The sequence below is a fragment of the Schistocerca nitens genome, chromosome 5 (genome assembly GCF_023898315.1).
Source record: "Schistocerca nitens isolate TAMUIC-IGC-003100 chromosome 5, iqSchNite1.1, whole genome shotgun sequence".
NCBI lineage: Eukaryota > Metazoa > Arthropoda > Insecta > Orthoptera > Acrididae > Schistocerca > Schistocerca nitens.
In genome coordinates, this window is record NC_064618.1 from 82,941,121 (window position 1) to 82,961,131 (window position 20,011).

Sequence of the window (20,011 nt, forward strand, 5' to 3'; positions counted from 1 at the left end):
GCAGAATCCCCAGCTAGTGCCTGTCACTTATTCATTAGTGAAAACATGTTGCACCTGGTGGGAAAAAAAATGCACTGAAACAGAAGCACACATTATACTCAATGATAATTTGTGGAACTTGAGTTTGGAGAAGCTCGCAGCATTTATAATGATACTGTAAGCTCGAGAGGCACATATTGCATGGAGCCTGTGTATGAGACATCTGTGGAGTCGTTAGTGTTGTCCTGCCTTTTCCTCTCAAACAATGGCAAGAAACATATTTTTAGAAATCATGTGATTTCTTTGCTTTGACATCAGAGCTACCCGTCAGCAAGGTAAAGGAGCAGAGAATGTTTTGTTTGCCATCTGAAACCTGATACAGGTTTATAGATAACTGGAGTGCATGTTACAAACCATATGAATTCCTAACTGCTAAAAAGCAGTTATATCTGACAAAATGCCAATGCTCTTATGCTCAGCATGAATTTCAAACCTGATAAAGGTGGAATAAAGTATTGGCTACTCAAGGTGCTAAAGTTAGATATGTTCTGTAGCCTGGGAGAACTATTATGCTGCAAGATTCTAAATCAGGCTATGATAATTGCCCACACCTTGTACAAGTTGATAATTGGCTCTATCATCTCTCAATATAATTTTATAATAAGAATATAACAGAGGGAAACATTCCACGTGGAAAAAATATATCTAAAAAGAAAGATGATGAGACTTACCAAACAAAAGCGCTGGCAGGTCGATAGACACACAAACAAACACAAATATACACACAAAATTCAAGCTTTCGCAACAAACTGTTGCCTCATCAGGAAAGAGGGAAGGAGAGGGAAAGACGAAAGGATGTGGGTTTTAAGGGAGAGGGTAAGGAGTCATTCCAATCCCGGGAGCGGAAAGACTTACCTTAGGGGGAAAAAAGGACAGGTATACACTCGCACACACACACATATCCCTTTTTTTACTGAGTTGATGTGTAGGTGAAGGATTAGGTGGGTGAGGGCAATGGATTGTTCAGTTTGGAACTGGTATAGGGACTGATGGAAGGAAGGGTTGCAGCCAGAGATGGGAACTTTAAGTGTGAGGCCTTTGGGGGTAATGCCAAATGTCAGACAAGCCTGAGAAAATAGAATATGGGAGCGTAATCTGGCTAGGGCGAAGGCATGTCTGCGGACGGAATGTAAATAAAACTTAATGGGGTCGTTGTGGGGGTGTTGTGCGGGTGACATGGTACTAGAAGGTCGAAAGTGTAACGTGAGGCTGAAATGAAAATGAATGTAAAAATATGTGGGGAGAGATAAAGGTGAAGTAGAAAGCAAATGGAGATCTGGTGTGAAAAGAGGCGAAAAGGGGTTGGTTGCAGCTGGGTTATGTTGATCCTGTGGTGAAATAGTGTAGGTAGAAAACGATGTGAATAAAGGTTAGGTGGTTGTGTTGCCGCCAAAACACGTTAAAGGGTGGAGAAATTCGGGAAAATTTCGAAAAAACTACGTGAGGATGTATTAAAAGTAGTGGTATGGTGGTGGCAGATTATGGAAATGAGGCTAACAATTGTCTGGTGGAGAAATAATAACGTTAAAACCTGTGGGAAGCGGCTAAAAATGATCGGTGACGTGAAAAAACGGAAATCGAAATAAAGCAAAAGTTATTAAAACTAGCCGAAAAGGTTGTTTAATAGCTGAAAGGAACTGTTTGTGAACTAGAAACGGTGGATTTTATAGCAGTAGCGGAAGAAAAAATTTTTTGTTATGGTTTGGAAGTGGGTTACGTATTATTACGTATTGTTGAGTATATAACGGCGGGATAAAATTGTATAGTGGATTACGGTAAAAAGGAGAAGGTGAATACAAAGGGAAACTACTGGCAAAAACAGAAGGAGGAAATAAGACGACAGAAAAGACTTCGAAATGTAACAGTGACAATAACAAACGTCATTGTTGGGTTCAAATTAATGATATGAATATAACAGAGGGAAACATTCCACGTGGAAAAAATATATCTAAAAAGAAAGATGATGAGACTTACCAAACAAAAGCGCTGGCGGATATGTGTGTGTGTGCGAGTGTATACCTGTCCTTTTTTCCCCCTAAGGTAAGTCTTTCCGCTCCCGGGATTGGAATGACTCCTTACCCTCTCCCTTAAAACCCACATCCTTTCGTCTTTCCCTCTCCTTCCCTCTTTCCTGATGAGGCAACAGTTTGTTGCGAAAGCTTGAATTTTGTGTGTATATTTGTGTTTGTTTGTGTGTCTATCGACCTGCCAGCGCTTTTGTTTGGTAAGTCTCATCATCTTTCTTTTTAGATATAATTTTATAATAAAAGCTATAGAAGGATTAGTGGTACCAATTATGAATTCTCATCCTCAGCAACTCCAGACTCAGTCAATTTTGACTGCCAACAGAGAAGAAAGAGTATCTACAGGAGATAAATGAAAAATTTACCAAGTTGGATCGTGTAAAAAAAAAAACTAGAGATTATTATTTAACATGTAAAAAAATTGCATGCAGTTCGTGTTTCAGAAAAAGGATATGTAAAATGTGCAACTGAGATTCTCTGAATCACAGAGTTCTCCATATAGATAGGTCAAGTAAAACATTACTTCTTTGTACAGGATAAAAATATAATTATGGGCCACCTAAGCAAATCTATGATATTAACATTTGTCTCCTACTGTTGCATGATGTAAACCCCAAACACTGAAAATTTATGCAATTTTATGTACCTTCGATACAGTGTCATTTATTTTTGTATGGTGTAACATAAAAATCAAATTTGACAGGTTCAAATAAAAATGTGCTCATGGAATTATTATACATGAAAAACTAGCAAAAGCATTATTAAAGACAATAAGCATGAAATATAGTTACATTTAACAAAAAAGAAAGTTTAAAATGTAATAAACACCTTATAGGTCAACTGACCTCTAATGGGCATTGTAGCAGATAGTTTGAAGTAGGGCATTCTAGTATTAATAAGTCATGATTGCAAAATGTGTGGACACATTCCTGTTTCAATACTCTTAACAAAATACTCTCCGAACAGACAATTCGCTGAAAGTTCCGTAATTCCAATTGTATCTAATAACTGATTTTGCATAATACATTATATCTCATAAAATTTGTGTGTAATGTTTGTCAAATATATGTTTGCAATATTTTGCTTTCAGTAATGAAGCCATAATTAAGAAAAATTAGGTTAGCATTGTTATTTTTCAGTATTTTATAAAATATGATGTATATCATACGTAAAAATCTTTTTTATTGTATTCACCAGTTTCAGCATAAAATAAGCAAGGTTTTGTGGATAGTTAGTCATATTAATGTTAAACTTTTAATTGTTAATTTTATAAACTTGGACTGTAGTTTTGTTGTCTTCATTGTTAAAAATGTATAAATAGGAGGAGCTCAAGGCTCAGAAGTGGTCAGTTGGTGACAGTTTTGAGACGTAACCACTGTATTGGGACGTCTGTGCAATAATTTAACTGTTGTAATATAGTATTGTGACTATGTAGCCTGTTACATGGAGTGGGCTCCCACTAAGAAGAAGTGGTGCATGTCATAAATAAACCACTATCAAACAACTTGGTACCTGGATTATTTCATGGAATTCACATAACTTGATCCAGTTAGCAGATGAAATGGACCTGGACAATGACAACAGCAGCAGCAGCAGCAGAAAAAGAAGAAGAAGAAGAAGAAGAAGAAGCATCAGCAAGCAGATTACTCCGAGTTACACTGAACTAAGATATGTGTGAACAATGAACTGAACTATATATGTGCCACTGCAGACGTAATTACTAACTTGTAATGTTTGGAAACTGTTGTAGTAGTAAACATTGGCATTTGTCTCAACATTATCTTTGAGTGGTGGAGGCCAAAGTGATCAAAAGATACTCCCATGATCAAGCATTCTTGATGTCTATGGAAGACAACTGTAACGAAAAACTTTTGAGATTTCTTGTCTAAACCAAATAATCTCTTTTAATGTCGCAATTTTTGCAACAATCTCAGTATCTCACCCCACAAGTAAAAAGTACAGTTTTGTTACAATGGGGAATTTTCATTTATGGGTAAGCCATTTACATAGAATAGGAACAGGATTGGCCCCAAAATGGAGCCTTGAGGTATACCTTCTGTCACTGTACTCCGTTTAGAATAATAATTCACTGCATATGAAGTGATAGTTATCCTTTGTTTTCTGTTGTGTAAGTATGATGTGAGCCAATTTAGAGCATTGTCCTTAATTCTTTATTTGTCTAATTTGAAGATAAGCAAGTCACAGTTCATTGTGTTAAATGCTTTTGTGAGATCACTCATTAACAAATTTTATTTCAGTCTCTTTAAAAGCTGCTAATCAGAGTTTCCTTAAAATTTCATTTAGAGTATCCTTGACTGTGAGCAGATCATGAATAGAATTGTAGTACGGATTCCATCGGGCTGGACATAGATAAGTAGGAGATTTTCCAGTGGATTCTAAATAGGTTTCACAAGTTTTCAAGTGCAAAATAAAAATAGATATTTTGCATTTTCTATTTGCATTTCAAATGCATGTACTGCATATAACTCACATCTCTGCTGTAGAATTAGAGAAAGCTCTTGACAATATTGGCTGGCATACACTCTTTAAAATTGTGAAGGTAGCAGAGGTAAAATACAGGGAGTCAAAGGCTATTTACAACTTGTACAGAAACCGGATGGTAGTCATAAGAATCATAAGGCATGAAAGGCCTGAGAAGCAGATGAGAAAGGATTGTAGCCTATTCCCAATGTCATCTGTACACAAGCAAGCTGTAAACGAAACCAAAGAAAAATTTGGAGAAGGAATTAAAATTCAGGAAGACGAAATAAAAACTTTGAGATCTACCAATGATGTCATAATTCTGTCAGAGATACCACTGGATGTGGGAGAGTGGTAAAACAAAATAGACAATGTCTTGAAAGGTTGAAAGGAGGATATAAGATGAACAGAAAAACGGGGGGGGTGGGGGTTAATGGAATGCCATCAAATTAAATCAGGCTATGCTGAGGGAATTAAATTAGGAAATGAGGCACTAAATGTAGTATATGAATTTTTAAAATAACTGATTATGGCCGAAGTAGAGAGGATAACGTATATAGATGGACAATGGCAAGAAAAGCGTTTCTGAAGAAGAGCAATTTGTTAACATCAAATGTAACTAAGTGTTAGGAAGTCTTTTCTGGATATATTTGCCTGGAGCGCAGCCTTGTATAAATCTGTGTCTCCTCTACATTTTGAGTAGCCATCTACTCTCTTCATAATGCTGTTGTTATTCCATCCTGGACTTTCCACTGTGCGGTCTCTGTTCCGAAAGACATCAAACGATGTATGCTATAGCAGTGATATTAGATAATGTAGGTAGATGCTTTTGACAAAGTACAGAGGCAAGCTTTCTTTGGTTGTTTCATGAAGTAGGAGCTTTCACTGTACAATTGCTTTAGAAACTACTGTCAGACTAAATAGGAATCTTTAATTGGGCAGGGATAAGAAATAGAGACGATCACCTAGAAAGTCTGTCCCCAGGTGTCAGTACGTGTTTCAGAGTTTGAGGTTTAGCCCCAGAGCACTTACTACAGAAGCTGTATGACAGCAAAAATGTACGTCAACTGGTGACATTGAAAGGTGATGTAATGCACATCATAACTGACAATTCTACAAGAAGTTTAAAAAAAATAAACAGTGTCAAACCATTAAAATGTCACTAGTGTCTCAAAAGGTTTACACATGCATTCAAATAAAGATATACCATTCAATATGCAATCAACACTTCATGCAGAGGCATATGTTTACCTGGTGTTTGTTATTTATTTATCAGGTTGCAGGAGTCCAAGCTACTTGGTCATGGAACAAGTCACCATGTAGTTCACAGAATACTGATTGAAAAATTTATAAACAAAATAACTAAACAATTCGTTAAAAACTGTGAGAGAGTATAAGAATAAATAACAGAATACAGAGATAAGTTCTCAGCTATTGTAAGGACTCCTGTGCCACAGGGATGGCAGAACTAACGCCACAAGTGCGTGACTGCTCTTTTCTACTATACAAATGTTCTTGGAGAGAGCACAGAGTTGCTCCAACATATGTCTGTTTGGGAGGTAATAGAATGACTCATTCTGACACAAAAGACGCATAATATGTTGGATGCCCACACTTTACCCATATAGCTCTTACACAACTGAAAATAGAGTTTTGGTTTTGTTCTGAGAGCTTTCCATTCTCTTAGTGTAATGTGTTACGTTAGCCTATCTGATGATATTCTTCAGCACTTTGCAGTCTGTCTGTAGTGCATTTCTGCAACCTGGCTTTGACTATCCTTCATACTATGATGAAGTTTCGGTTTCCTCCTACATGATATTCTAAAGCCATTAATTATCCATACTGGTTCCTTACTATTACTGCATACCTACCTGAAATTTTTAAACGAAAAGATCTACTGACGATGGTATTTGTAGTATTGTATTGTTGTAATGCTGAATTGTATTTTTCACTGAAGTAGTCTGGATTGTAGACTTTGTCATAAACCAGATGCAACTGCATCGGCCATTATAAGAAAACCCTCTGGGCAGAGGCGCAGCTCTCTGCCGCAGAACAATCTTTGCAAGTAGTGAGCTTCGGTTGTATTCACACGTGTTCTTAAGTATTGGTACCAATAAATAAAGTGTACATACTCTGCGGTTACAGTCATTATATTGTTGGCATCCTCACCTGGTTCATCTCCACGTTGGTGACATCTCGAGGACCATCAGCATCTACTATGGATTATCCTGCATTCTTTGTCTCACCTTATATGCCACAACAATGGAACCATCCCACAACCATAATGCCAGAGAAGTACGAATACGAGACAGTGACTTTTACTGTGTTGAGTTTAGTGTTTCATTTCAAACAACAAACATATCTAAACAATGTGCACCTTCTGGATGTGTCAAATACAACTCATTTGCATACCAACATGACACTGTTCAACAAATTGTCACAAACACAGTGGAATGTTGCTCAGTTATGTCATGCCTTCCGTGTCACATACAGTTCTGCTGAACCTGTCGCGTCCCCATGTAGAGATCATCTAGCCAGGTCACACACGAACACTTACAAGGGATTTGCTTCTGCACTGCAACTGATCTACGTGAGCTCATCCATAGTTGCTCCCTAACCAGCTGTGGTGCCACATGCTTTCTAAAATTTCAGTGACAGTTCTTTTCGACCCAATCACAACCCAAGCTACCATCCTTCCGCCTGGAACAACAAATATGTGGTTTGCTATCACCAAGTGCATTCTCAATAACCATGACATTTCTGATGACAGCTCCCAGTTCACCGCATCACTATAACTTTTTTTTGTGGTTTTAGGGCGCAAAACATCTAAGGTCATAAGCACCCAGTAGAGAACCATAGAATGCTGGGACCGCAAGGGTAAAAAATCGTTGTGAGGTCCAATACAAAAAGCAAGAAAAAACAAATCTAAAACATCAAGACATAACAGACTAGTATCTAAAAGATGTCAACAAGACACCAGAGGCACCAGGTAGAAATCAGATCTCTTTCGTCATATTACTGCTTTTTAAAAAACTTAAAATGCGACCTACAGCTCGCACGTCATCTGCTAAAATGTCTGGCAAAGTGGGTAGCAGCCCGACCCTGAGACGTAAGTGGCTAAAATAGGGGCAGAGGATCATGAAATGTCTGACCATTAATGGCTGGCTACAGAAAGGACAGCTGGGTGCAGGGTTGCCACTCAACAAGTGGTGGGGACTAAAGCGGCAGTGCCCTATTCACAACCAAGCTAACATTACTTCCTCATGGCGAGACGGCCAGGAGGAAGTCGACCAGGCTGTTGGGAGAGGTTTGACTTCTCTGAGATTGTTCCCATGAAGGGAGCACCAACGGTCATGCCAAAGTGACGTAATACGCTGATAGAGAAAAGTACAAATATCTTACGAGGGAACAGAGTAAGAGGAGGGCCGACCGCGATGGACGGCGGCCTTGGCTGCAGCATCAGCACTGACCACATGACCATAACATCTATGTGAATGCGACAACATTATTAGTGACAAATACAGCTTGGCAAAGAGAGTGCTCCTCCAGCACCTTGCTAGGATGCCAGCACAGAAATTGAGCCACGTTATTTACAATGAACATTTAGACACCAAGACACCTTCTCTCCTTTGAAGATGCCTTCAGATATTAATCAACACCACATCACACTCTATGAACACCATGGATTATAAAGTTGCCTCGTTAGGTACAACTAGCAATTATCTCACATGAGAGTGTGTCATTAGAAAAGAAACCAATTTCGGCAGATAGACTTCTCACCATGTTACATCAACAATGTATTACTTTACCAGACAAAAGTGACCAGCTCCGTCTCAGTCTGGAAACGTGCCACAACACATTGCAGCAGGCAACCAAGAGGAGTCGAGCATGCCCGGACACTGCCGAGGACAATGTCACTCGAACTCACTGAGGCAGCAACCTCCAGCCACTCAAAACAAACAGGCAGCCAGATGACTACAACACTTGACACTTGGACAAGTAGATACTGCCACATCTTTGTTGATTTCATGCATGTTTCACTAATAAAGCACACAACTGTGCGACATCTTGTGATCACCCAAACAGAACGAACAATCTAGATTATTCATCAATACAAGTCACCTGCCTACTCAGCACATGAGTCAATCAAGTTGCACACTGTCCCTAAATGAGGGTGGTACTATTATACGTCCTGGATCATACTCGCAACCAATATTTTCCTGTTGACACTGGATATGAGGTGAGTGACATGTCCCGTGAGCTACCACACCAGAGGAAACTTTATCCACCTTCTAATTATGGGCAGCGAACAATTCACACATTGCGGTATATGGAACGACCTCTTCAACTTTGGCTTGGGTTAAGATGAGATGCTTCCACAGCAGTTCTTCATCACCATTTTCAAGGAGCCCGTGCTGGGCACTGATTTTCTGATGTTTTTGTCTCACCCTCTATGTGACATTTAAAACTCTTTTACATCACAGCAGCGGACATTCGGTAACTGGGATCATTGGTGCTCATTTGCATCCACACAGCCACCTTCCACAAATGCCTGCTCAAAAACCTTTCATTCTTTCAACACATACAAACTTAATCAACAGATACTTCATCTATGTGAAGAGAACCATACTATATGTGATAAAAGTTGCACAGCTACAGAAAAGCTTACCAGTGCACATTCATATTTGGGGTAACTCAATCAAGAACAGCCACCTCATTCCGACATTGTCACCATGGGCAAGTCAGCAGACGTGGAGTACCCGGCAACAGGCACACACACATCTTTACCAGTACCGACATAACTCAGTCCACAGGATTCTTCTTCCAGTGTCCATGACACTACTGTAAGTGTTTCCCTCGTTCCACTAGATTCAAGCATGCATTTCAGACAAACTGCTATCCACAACATACCAATGATGGCTATTATCACTCCTTTTGGACTTTATGAATTCCTACACATGCCACACAGACTCAAAAATGCACTGCAAACTTGGCACAGGTTCAGTGAGAATCTTCTCTTCAAATATTCATTTTGATTCATCTATTTAAATATTGCAGCCTTCTCTAGTTCTCAACACAGACACAAATGGCATCTCAAACTATTTTGTGATGCATTACACACGCTCTGCATCAACTGCGGCAATCACAGGTTACCTTCCTTGGCCATTCAATTAGCAACTATAGTGTACAGTGTACAATACATTGGAGTGATCTCATTAGTCAACTACCATAGCCACAGAACTTTCAATAATTATAGCAGTTACTTGGCATGGTGAATTTTTATCGCAGACACTTACCTCATGCAGCTTCCATCGAGACACCCCTGATGAATGAGTTAGCATGCAAACACATGAGAGGTAAAAGAGATAGTCAATGGACCCTGCAGATGTGACAGTTATTTGGGAAATTAAAAACTGCCTTTTTGAGGCTATGACACTGGCACACCCACTAACTGCTGCACAGGAATACAAAAATCATTATGCTTCTTTTGCAAAAATATGACTGACTCGCAGCGTAAGTGGTCAGCTTATGATAGGGAATTGTTCTTGAAACATGAAGCAATATGGCACCTTAAAGATGATGTGGATGGCAGGCTTTTAACAAACACTGACCTCTGGCAGATTTGATTTGAAATACAGCAGAAGATTGTTGCCTAAGGCACTTTCACCATACACATTGTCACGGTAGATTACCTCTCTAGGATCAATGCACTATCAGTGCAGAATGCTATAACAAACTAGAAGAAGTGCAACTACAGAACATGCAATCATGGTAAGTCCTACAGGACACAACAATCAGTTTGTGCATAGAAGATTCCACTGGTCTTGGCTCTTCAACACAAGTACTGTGTTATGATTCAAAGAATCGTCTTCAAGGACTCGTACCTCTCAGCATGAGGACAGTCATATTCAATAAACTACACGAGCTGTCCCAACCAGGGATCCTTTCAACAACAAAACACATTACAGGTTGCTTTGTATGGCCAAATGTCAAAAAGAGACTGTAAAACTTGGATGCAAGCATGTGCTGCCTGCCAACACTCTAAGACAGGATGGCACACACAACCGCAACATGGTCGTTATTCACCCCCAGAGCCTGATTTCAGTGTGTCCACCCAGGCCTTGTCAGGCCCCTCGCCAACTCAGGCTGTTTCTGTTATATCCTTTCAGCGATCGACAGGGTAACTCACAATTTCAAGTCTATATGGACATCTGACATCACTGCAGAAATAATGGCAAAACATTTTTCAATTTATAGATTTCTCATTTTGGCTGTCCCACCTCAATAATGACAGATGGAACCATACAATTTGAATCGGCACTTTTTACTAGTCACTCATGCAGTGTTTAGCACTTCCAAACCATATCTTACCACCCTCAAAGTCTTTCTTTATTCGCGTCATAGGTACACTAAAATGAACACATATACAATACATACAAAGAAAACTATACAGTATTCACCCAGAATTGGGCATCTTTGATAGCATTGGGTGCTGCAGACCTTGTTGATCCTTCTAAGGGCTGTGAAGTGGTTAGGAAACTCTTCCTGGACTTCAGTCTTGGCTTGGCAGGTTGATGTCCAACGAGTGGATGTGAGGTCACTGTATTTGACTTATACCTCTCGATGTTAGCAGCAACCTCTCTTCTGATGTCACGTGGAGCAATCCCAGCGAGACATTGAACTTTGTCCATGGGGGTTGGCCTTGGGCAGCCTGTAACAATCCTACAGCTGTCATTTAAGGCTACATCAACCTGCTTTGCATGTACTGAATTGTACCACACTGGGCTAGCATACTCTCCTGCAGAATAGCATAAGGCAAGAGGTGTAGTTCTTAATGTTTGTGGATGTGTAGCCCAGTTCGATCCCACCAGTTCTCAAAGAAGGCAGTTTCTGGAAGATACTTTCTACTTCTGCTTCAATGTTCCTTGTAGGTCAGTGTATGGTCGAGAGTGCACCCAGATACCTGGGGTGGGAACAATATTCTAGTGCAACTCCATTCCAGAATATCTGAAGTTTCCTGTCGGTTTGTTTATGTTTCAGATGGAATGAACAAAATGGTTCAAATGGCTCTGAGCACTGTGGGACTTAACATCTAAGGTCATCAATCCCTAGAACTTAGAACTACTTAAACCTAACTAACCTAAGGACATCACACACATCCATGCCCCAGGCAGGATTCGAACCTGCGACCGTAGCGGTCGCGCGGTTCCAGACTGGAGCGCCTAGAACCGCTCGGCTAGAATGAACACACTTGCGCTTTCTTAGGATTGGGTGTGAGTTGATTCTTTTCGTAGTAAGTACCAAGCTGTTGTAGACCGTGTGTAAGCATTATCTCTACATCTTCAAACCAACTGCGCTGGGCAGCAAGAGCAAGGTCATCAGCATATATGAAACTTTTGCATCCTTGAGGCTGTGGTTGATCGTTAGTGTACACATTAAATAAAATAGGTGACAGTACACTTCCTCAAAGTAATGGACTAGTGGAACGCTACCACAACACACTCAGAACAGCGCTCATATGTGATGAAGGATGGAAGACCTGAATGGGAGCTTTAAGGTGTGCATTTGGTATTTAAGGAAGACCTCCGTGCATCTCTGGTGGAAATCCTTTATAGGGAACCATTCTCTCTCCGGCAGACTTCGCAGAGACATCTGTACCACCAACAGACAAAGAAAGAGAACTATTCCTTTTCACTTGCAAGGTGTAACAGCACACTGCTTATCTCAAGATACCAACCCCAATATGCACACAGTTCACACAAAATCTTCACCCATCCAGCTCTAAAGGGCTTATGACTACTTAATGCATCAGATGATCAAAACGACTTGCAAAATGATTTAGATAAGATGTCAGTATGGTGCGAAAAGTGGCAATTGACCCTGAATAAGGAAAAGTGTGAAGTTATTCACATGAGTACCAAAAGAAATAAGCTAAATTTCGATTACGCGATAAGTCACACAAATCTGAAGGCCATAAATTCAACAAAATACTTAGGGATTACAATTACAAATAACCTAAATTGGAACGATCACATAGGTAATATTGTGGGTAGAGCAAACCAAAGACTGCGATTCATTGGCAGAACACTTAGAAGGTGCAACAAGTCTACTAAAGGGCCTGCTTGCACCATGCTTGTCCGCCCTATTCTGGAGTATTGCTGTGCGGTGTGGGATCCGGATCAGATGGGACTGATGGATGACATCGAAAAAGTACAAAGAAGGGCAGCTCGTTTTGTATTATCGTGAAATAGGGGAGATAGTGTCATAGACATGATATGTGAATTGGAGTGGCAACCATTAAAACAAAGGCGTTTTCCTTTGGGTCGTTGGGATGGGATCTTCTCATGAAATTTCAATCAACAGTTTTCTCCTCCAATTGCGAAAACATTCTGTTGGCCCACCTACATAGGGAGATATGATCATCAAGATAAAATAAGAGAAATCAGGGCTCGCACAGAAAAATTTAAGTGCTCGTTTTTCCCGCATGCCATTGGAGAGTGGAACGGTAGAGAGACAGCTTGAAGGTGGTACATTGAACCCTCCGCCAGGCAATTTATTGTGAATAGCAGGGTAATCGCATAGATGTAGATGAAAGACGACATTGTCTACCTGCCATTGCTACCATCGTACTCAGGCTCACACAGACTGATTATATGAGGCGATAACACATTTGACATCTAACTTCATGGGAAACTGACAACTATCATGTCAACATACTCAAGCCTGCTTGGATCCTACAGAATATGTCTCACATGACAGTAAATAGCACCGACTGCATGGATGACAGTACTTATATCAATCTGGACAATGATGTACTTGTAGTGGAAGTAGCACACAAAAATTTCAATCTGAAGAGATCTCAGTTTAACTCATTGACAACCTTCTTGTACTGGAAGGACAGCTCAGTGAAGGCAGGGCAACAAAGGGGCACCTCCTGGAATATTCTCTCATCGTTACAGACTTCCACTGCGTATCAAACCAGACACTATTACTTCTCGGTTGTCAGTGGACGGAACCTTCCTATCACAGCCCTGAGAAACACCAATAGCACCTGCACTCTCAAACGTAGAAGGATAAACCCATAGCCACGGTTTTACTGCCACCATTATTTAAAGCTTCACCACATTCCAATGCTGATCAGCAATTTCGTTGTGAATGACCACACCAACTTCCCCCTCACCTCACACAGTACCATCTCTACTGAACAGCAGGAATCAAGTTTCCCTCCATCCTCCTGAGCATCAACAAACAGTCCAAACATGCCCTACTTAGGCAGCCAGCCACAGTGTGGTTGGTCACATGTGCCTGCATGAAGAGCAGTGATCCTTTCCCGTGCTCTGCATTCCTTGGAGGGGAGAGGGGAGGGGGGGGGGGGGACCACATGGCAACACATCTGTGATAGCATTGATGAATATAAGAAAACTCTCTGCCAGCGGTGGAGCTCTCTGCAGCAGCACTATCTTTGCAAACAGTTCATGCTGAGGTTTTGTTGTATTCACATGCATACTTATGTATTGCTACGTAATGTATTGCTACGTAATGTATGTAGTCTGTATTTGTTGTTACAATTATTATATCATCAGCATCCTCACCTGGGTCCTCTCCACAACTTCTTGTCAAGTTTGCACTTCAAGGCTGTCTTCAAATGTCTTCGCTGCAAGTGGAATTGTAGCTCTAAATCTTTCATTTACTGCTTTGAGATACAACTTTGGCTTAATTGCTTTCAGTATTATTACATGGGGACTTCAAAAAGCAAGTTACATGTTATTGTGGCAAGGTAAGTAACTTTAATTGAATGCTGCACTACATTTCAAAGCTACACAGGTACGCAAGACTATTTTTCAACACAGTTACCAAGTTTCTGTAGACTGCAGTCAGAATGTTCTACCAGTTGTTCAATTCCTTGATGACAGAAATCACATTCTTGGTTATGTAGCCATCTGAGAAATGCTGTGTGAATTTTCTTATCATTGGAAAATCTGTTTCCCCTTCAGCTGCTGTGAATCAGTTCATTGATTAATAAACATAAACATGGTCCGTAGTAGGCAGCAAAGTGATGTTTATTTAATCATGTGATTAGCTAATTTTGACTATGTGTCACTGTCAAGCCCATTTGTAACACCTGTATTTCATGTCATTTTCAAATCACTCTTAACTACAAGTAAAAAGTAACCATATTCTGTCATTTTATGAAAGGATCCACACAACAGAGACGCCTTTCAAGATCATATTCTGAACTTTGCTCTACGTACAACAACATGGTAAACATGTTGTTGCACACCCAGGAAAGTTCAGAATATGATCTTCAAAGATGTCACTGTAATGTGGATCCTGTTGTGAAATGATGGAATATGGCCGCTTTTTACTTGTAATTAGAGTGAGTTGAAAATGACATGAAATGCAGATGTTACAATTGTGCTTGACAATGACACTTAGTCAAAATTAGCTAATCACACGATTAAATAAACATCACATTCCTGCCTACTACAGCCCATGTTTACATTTATTAAGCATCTGGAGGCTGTGGATCAAAATTTTTAGTTGCTTGATTGTCTGGGCACTGCCATCTATGGTCTATGTTAATGGCCTTCCATAACAATTGGCATCAGTGTGGCCTTGGTCATATTGCTGGCACCATTTTACCATGGCTATACAAGACACTGCTTTTGGTCCATATACTGCCAGAATTTCATGGTGAATCTGTGTGCAGTTTAGACATTTTGGCCACAACAATCATACTGTTCTACATACTTCAGTTTTGGAGTACATTTCAAGTTCTATATCATTTAATTCGTGCACTGTGGTGCACAAACCTGGAACATGAATTCTCTTCTTTTAATGCGCCACTCTTTTTTTGCAATGGTCTTTGCACGGGAGAATATATGTCAATTACTTTCCGAAGTCCTTATCTATCTGTGCATCATTAATATTTTTTTTTATGCTGTGCCCATCAACTGGGAACAGTCCTTATCTATTTGCGCATCATGATCTGACAGGTCATTAATAATTTTTCTTACACTGTGCCCATCAACTGGGAACAATCTTCGAAGATATTGTCTATGATTGTGGTGCTGTTTCCCTGACTCTAGCTGGAAAGTACACTGTTTATACCAGGTTGTAAGAATCAAGTAAATCCATTAACATTCTTTTCTCTGGAGAATGAGTCAGAAAACTTGCATTGAAATCCAAGTACCAAATTAACTTCATGTCTTTTGTGAGGGCTGATTGTAGCACTGTTTCATATATAGAGAGGATAACCTTGGAGCCTGAAGGGTGGGGTCCGTATAGACGTGTGATTAAAGGTCTTTCCTTGAAAGTTTAAATTCTCTTGTACAAACTTCAAATATTTTGGTATGCTAACTCTTTTGAATGGAGCATCAAATTTGGTATAAATGGCCACACGTCTCACCTGCAATGAACTCCTTGGATAGAAATCAGGCAAGATGTATACCACAAAATGAAGCATTTATACATCTTCAATGTGAAAATAATGCTCTGGGATAATATCAGAGTCATGAGCTACTAGCAGTTCATCTGTTGCATTCCTAATGCCCCTAATAATTTGATGAAATAAGCTTACTGAGTCTTCTGGTACGCATTTCCCTTTTATAGAACTAACTTCCAGAATTAAAGGGATCTTTCTCAAAAAATAATACCTCCCAGTTGACTGAAAAAGGTGTAGCTCTTCTACACATGTAATGAATGATGATGGACCTGACTTGCAAAACTGCAATATCACTCACTTATGAATTTAGATTACAATTACTTGTTCTGCATACTTCGATTAGGCACTGCAGTGACAAGTTTCCGAGTGGATTACTTCACTTTTCAAGACTGATGTACTTAACAAACTTGTCAGCTAAGTCAATGGTACCTGTAGTCTTTCTTGCTGCTCTCTTTTCTCCGTTTTCTTTTCCTACACTCTTCCTCTTGTTTTTTCTCTGTTGAAGTATTTTGCTGTGGACTTTCTTCTGCAGGCTGAAAAAAAGACCGAAATTGTTATTTTAACTTCATTACACTGTTTTCCATTCAAATATGGAGAACATGTTCATTCACGATAAAGTTAAGTTTAGGAGAGAGAAATGGGGTAGGTTAATACCTACACACTTCTTTTAAAACAATGGATGGAGCAAAATCACATGAAAGACAAGAACTCTTTATGTTTTACTGTGCAAGAGTTGTCCACATAAATAGTAGTAAGAAGGCTTTAGTAACACTCCTGGACATGAAAATAGAAGATACAGACATATTAATATTCATAACACTGCCCCTGAAAGACGAAGGTGCTTCTGGTGTGGACATCTCCAGTACTGCAGATTGGTCATGTGAAATTTATAGTGGGACAATATAAGGTCACCTGGCTGTTGCTTCACTAGTTACCACTGTCCTTCACTAGCTACTATGGTAACATTGTAACCACACTCAGTTCCGAATCTGAAAGTAGGATCATTAATGAATTACAACACTTACCACTGAAAGCAAGTTTTTTATGACAAGGTTGCCCCAAGTTTCCCCAAGTAAAATTCCCTGATATTTCACTGATTTCCAGAAAGTTTTAGCATTTTTCCCTGACAAATTTTGAGATCTCAAGGGTAAGTTAAGATGTAAGTTGACAATCTGTCTTCACAGCTATGGTACAAGAAACAATAGTGCAAATGAGAAAATATCTAAAATAAACTTGCAAGTAGATGGCATTTCCTGATTTGAGCAAAAATCTTTAGTACTAACATTAATATCTTTTGTGACGAACTCTTTTTAGATGGAGAAAGCAAGCCAAATGGCTAGGGTGTTTCATCAAGACCGCTGACGTTACTTTATTTTAATAAAATTAAACACATTTGGTGACAAAAGTACGCATTTCCTTGGAGTCGCAAGACATATTTGAAATACCTTCACTGATTTCAAAAATAGCCTCAGAAAAAAGTAGGTCTTTTAAAAGAAGTGTATAAAGCGGGTAAGAATTGTGTGAACCAACACTGTAGGTGACCAGCAATAAAATGTTGGTTCTACTATGTTCGTTATTGTCAGTTATTACCCACTGTGCTATATCTATTATTTTACAGGTATTATATGATTTTTCTTTTGAGAAATATATGAGTACTTAAGTGTACAAACCACCAGCAACTGACACAATTTTCTTCTTCTTATCTTCTTCTAACATATGAACTACTTTTGAAGTGCCAAAATGTACTAAAACAAAAACGTCGCACTGTACAATGTGGTTGTGGCGAGATAGTCACAATTCCTGAAATCCATTGCCCATGGTCTCTGGCATGCTGAGGAGAACCGCAGTTCTTGGTCCATGGGTAAACCATGAAAATCCGCTGCGTTACACCACACACAAACGCACCCAGCCTGCAGGCAGTTTGATGAGAATAGATCTGACGGGCAGTGCCTGCACATTAGTGGGAACCAAATGGCTTCAGATCGGCAGGCCCAATCCATTACAGATACACACAGAAACGGCCCGTCATGGAAATCCACTCACGTGGCCAGCTATTCATGAGCCACAGACAGCATGTTGATGAAATGATACCACAGTGATCAATCCATGTAACAGATAACTTGTTCAAACACTCTGAAAATCAATAATAATGAGGATAGGTAGCAACTCGCTGTAAAGATGACTGCTAAGCTGCAGACAGAAATGTAGAAAGGACAATCACACTCACAACTAAATTTTCAGCCGTAGCTTTTGTCAGCACATGGGAGCACACACTCAGACATAACTCATGCACACACGACTGCCGTCTCCGGCCACTGCGTCTACAGTCTCCGAGAATCAGATCCAAACAAAACAGCTCCTCATGCTTCATTGCTTCTTGTCGGCAGCACTGACTGCAAGCTGAGGAGAGTGGTAGGAAGGAGAGAAGCAGTAGGAATGAGGGAGTAGGGAAGTGGCACACATACTAAGCTGCACCCACCCAGCGACAACGCATGACACCTCAGTAAACAAACCATTTCATCTACTGGGACAAAAATGAGATTTTTCCAGTATTTCTTTTTCTTTATTTCAAAATTTCCTGATATGTTCCTGATTTCCCTGACATGTTTGAATTTCCCTGATATTCCCTGATTTCCAGGACCTGTGGCAACCCTGTATGAACACCAATGTACAGATGTAACAGAACTGACTTCTTGGACAGAGAGCACAACTATTTACACAAACATAAAACATTCTAGAATATACAAACATCGCAAACATAAGATATTTCAAGAACTTTTCTGAAATGTTAAATACTACATAAAAAATAAGTGGTGCTGATCAGGTTTGAAAAGGCAACCTGCAGCATGCCATCCAGCAATGCTAACCACTTACCATGCTACATACACTACAGCTCACAGCATTGCTTCCTCTCGTCGAGAGATCCATTACAGAAGCCCAGTGATAACTGCAGTATGTGATTCCATCATTGGCATTCCTTACAATGGCTAACCTAGTGTCCAATGGAACCGTAGAGTCATGGTCAGTGTTATCTGCCTCCGATACTGTCCGGCATCTTCAAGAATCCCAGATGACCAGATGTTGGAATGTCAAGCAAATACTTCATAACAGCTGGCCGTGGATGAGCTGGCATAACGAGCAACCATTTATGCCCTGTTGCATCACAGTTTCCTTACAAAGTGCTATATTTATTTATTGAAATTCTCCTTTTGTCAGTTCCTCATCCTTGAGGTCTTCTATAATTTTCAGCAGTGGTGGATCTTCCATCTGTTCAGCATTAATGTCACTTAATGCAGCAATGACTGAGATATCATCCACAGATTCATAGAACGGCAGCTGGTGTCCTTGTGTTTGCGTTCACTTTTGTATACCAGAGTGACACCGTACTCCTGAAGCCTCACTGTCCATCTTATGAGTTGGATCCTTCAAGTCAGTAAGCCAGTATAAAGAATGTTGGCTGTAGTGTAGTTCATCTCAGATTTGGAGAGTAATTTGGAAGTATAAGCTATCACTTTTTCAGCAACTTCCTGAATTTGTACTAGAACAGCCCCTATTCTAAAATCACTAGTGTCGGTGTGAAGTTCTGTTCTGCAGTCTCAACATACAATTCCAAAACTGGAGAAGATGTAGCACCCACATAAGTACAAAGAAAAATTTTCTCACACCTCATTCATTCAAGGAAAATTTGGCATCTCCCTGGAGTAGTACTTACAAGGGACATGCCCTGGTACAGTAGGCGTTTATGAATCGCTGGAAATACAAGCACATTCCAAGAAAATCCTTTCATCACAACCGTACTGCAAAGTTGGAAAATTACCACTCCTGTTACATTTTATGGATCAGAACATACTCCATCACCATTCAGTAGGAGCCCCAAAATTTTTATTTACTGGGTGTTAAAGAGTCAGTTTTTCAAACAGGCAGAGGCCTGCAGTCTGAACACCAAATGGTTGTCAGCAGCTTAGATGTTTTCCAAAGGCATTCAAAACTCAACAATGTTGTCCAGTTGGCAAAGGTACAT

General features: G+C 39.9%; 1 protein-coding gene across 2 annotated transcripts in view; it reads right to left on the reverse strand.

Annotated features, from left to right (window-relative positions):
* Positions 1–20,011, reverse strand: part of LOC126259639 (protein bric-a-brac 2-like) — a 114,547-nt gene that overhangs the window by 80,388 nt on the left and 14,148 nt on the right. For both annotated transcript variants that reach the window (XR_007546541.1, XM_049956566.1), the window contains exon 4: positions 16,420–16,523. Coding sequence is in view for 1 of the 2 variants with exons in the window: in XM_049956566.1 (XP_049812523.1) it covers positions 16,420–16,523 (104 nt within the window). In the remaining variant the exon portion in view is untranslated. The remainder of the gene's footprint in view (positions 1–16,419; positions 16,524–20,011) is intronic.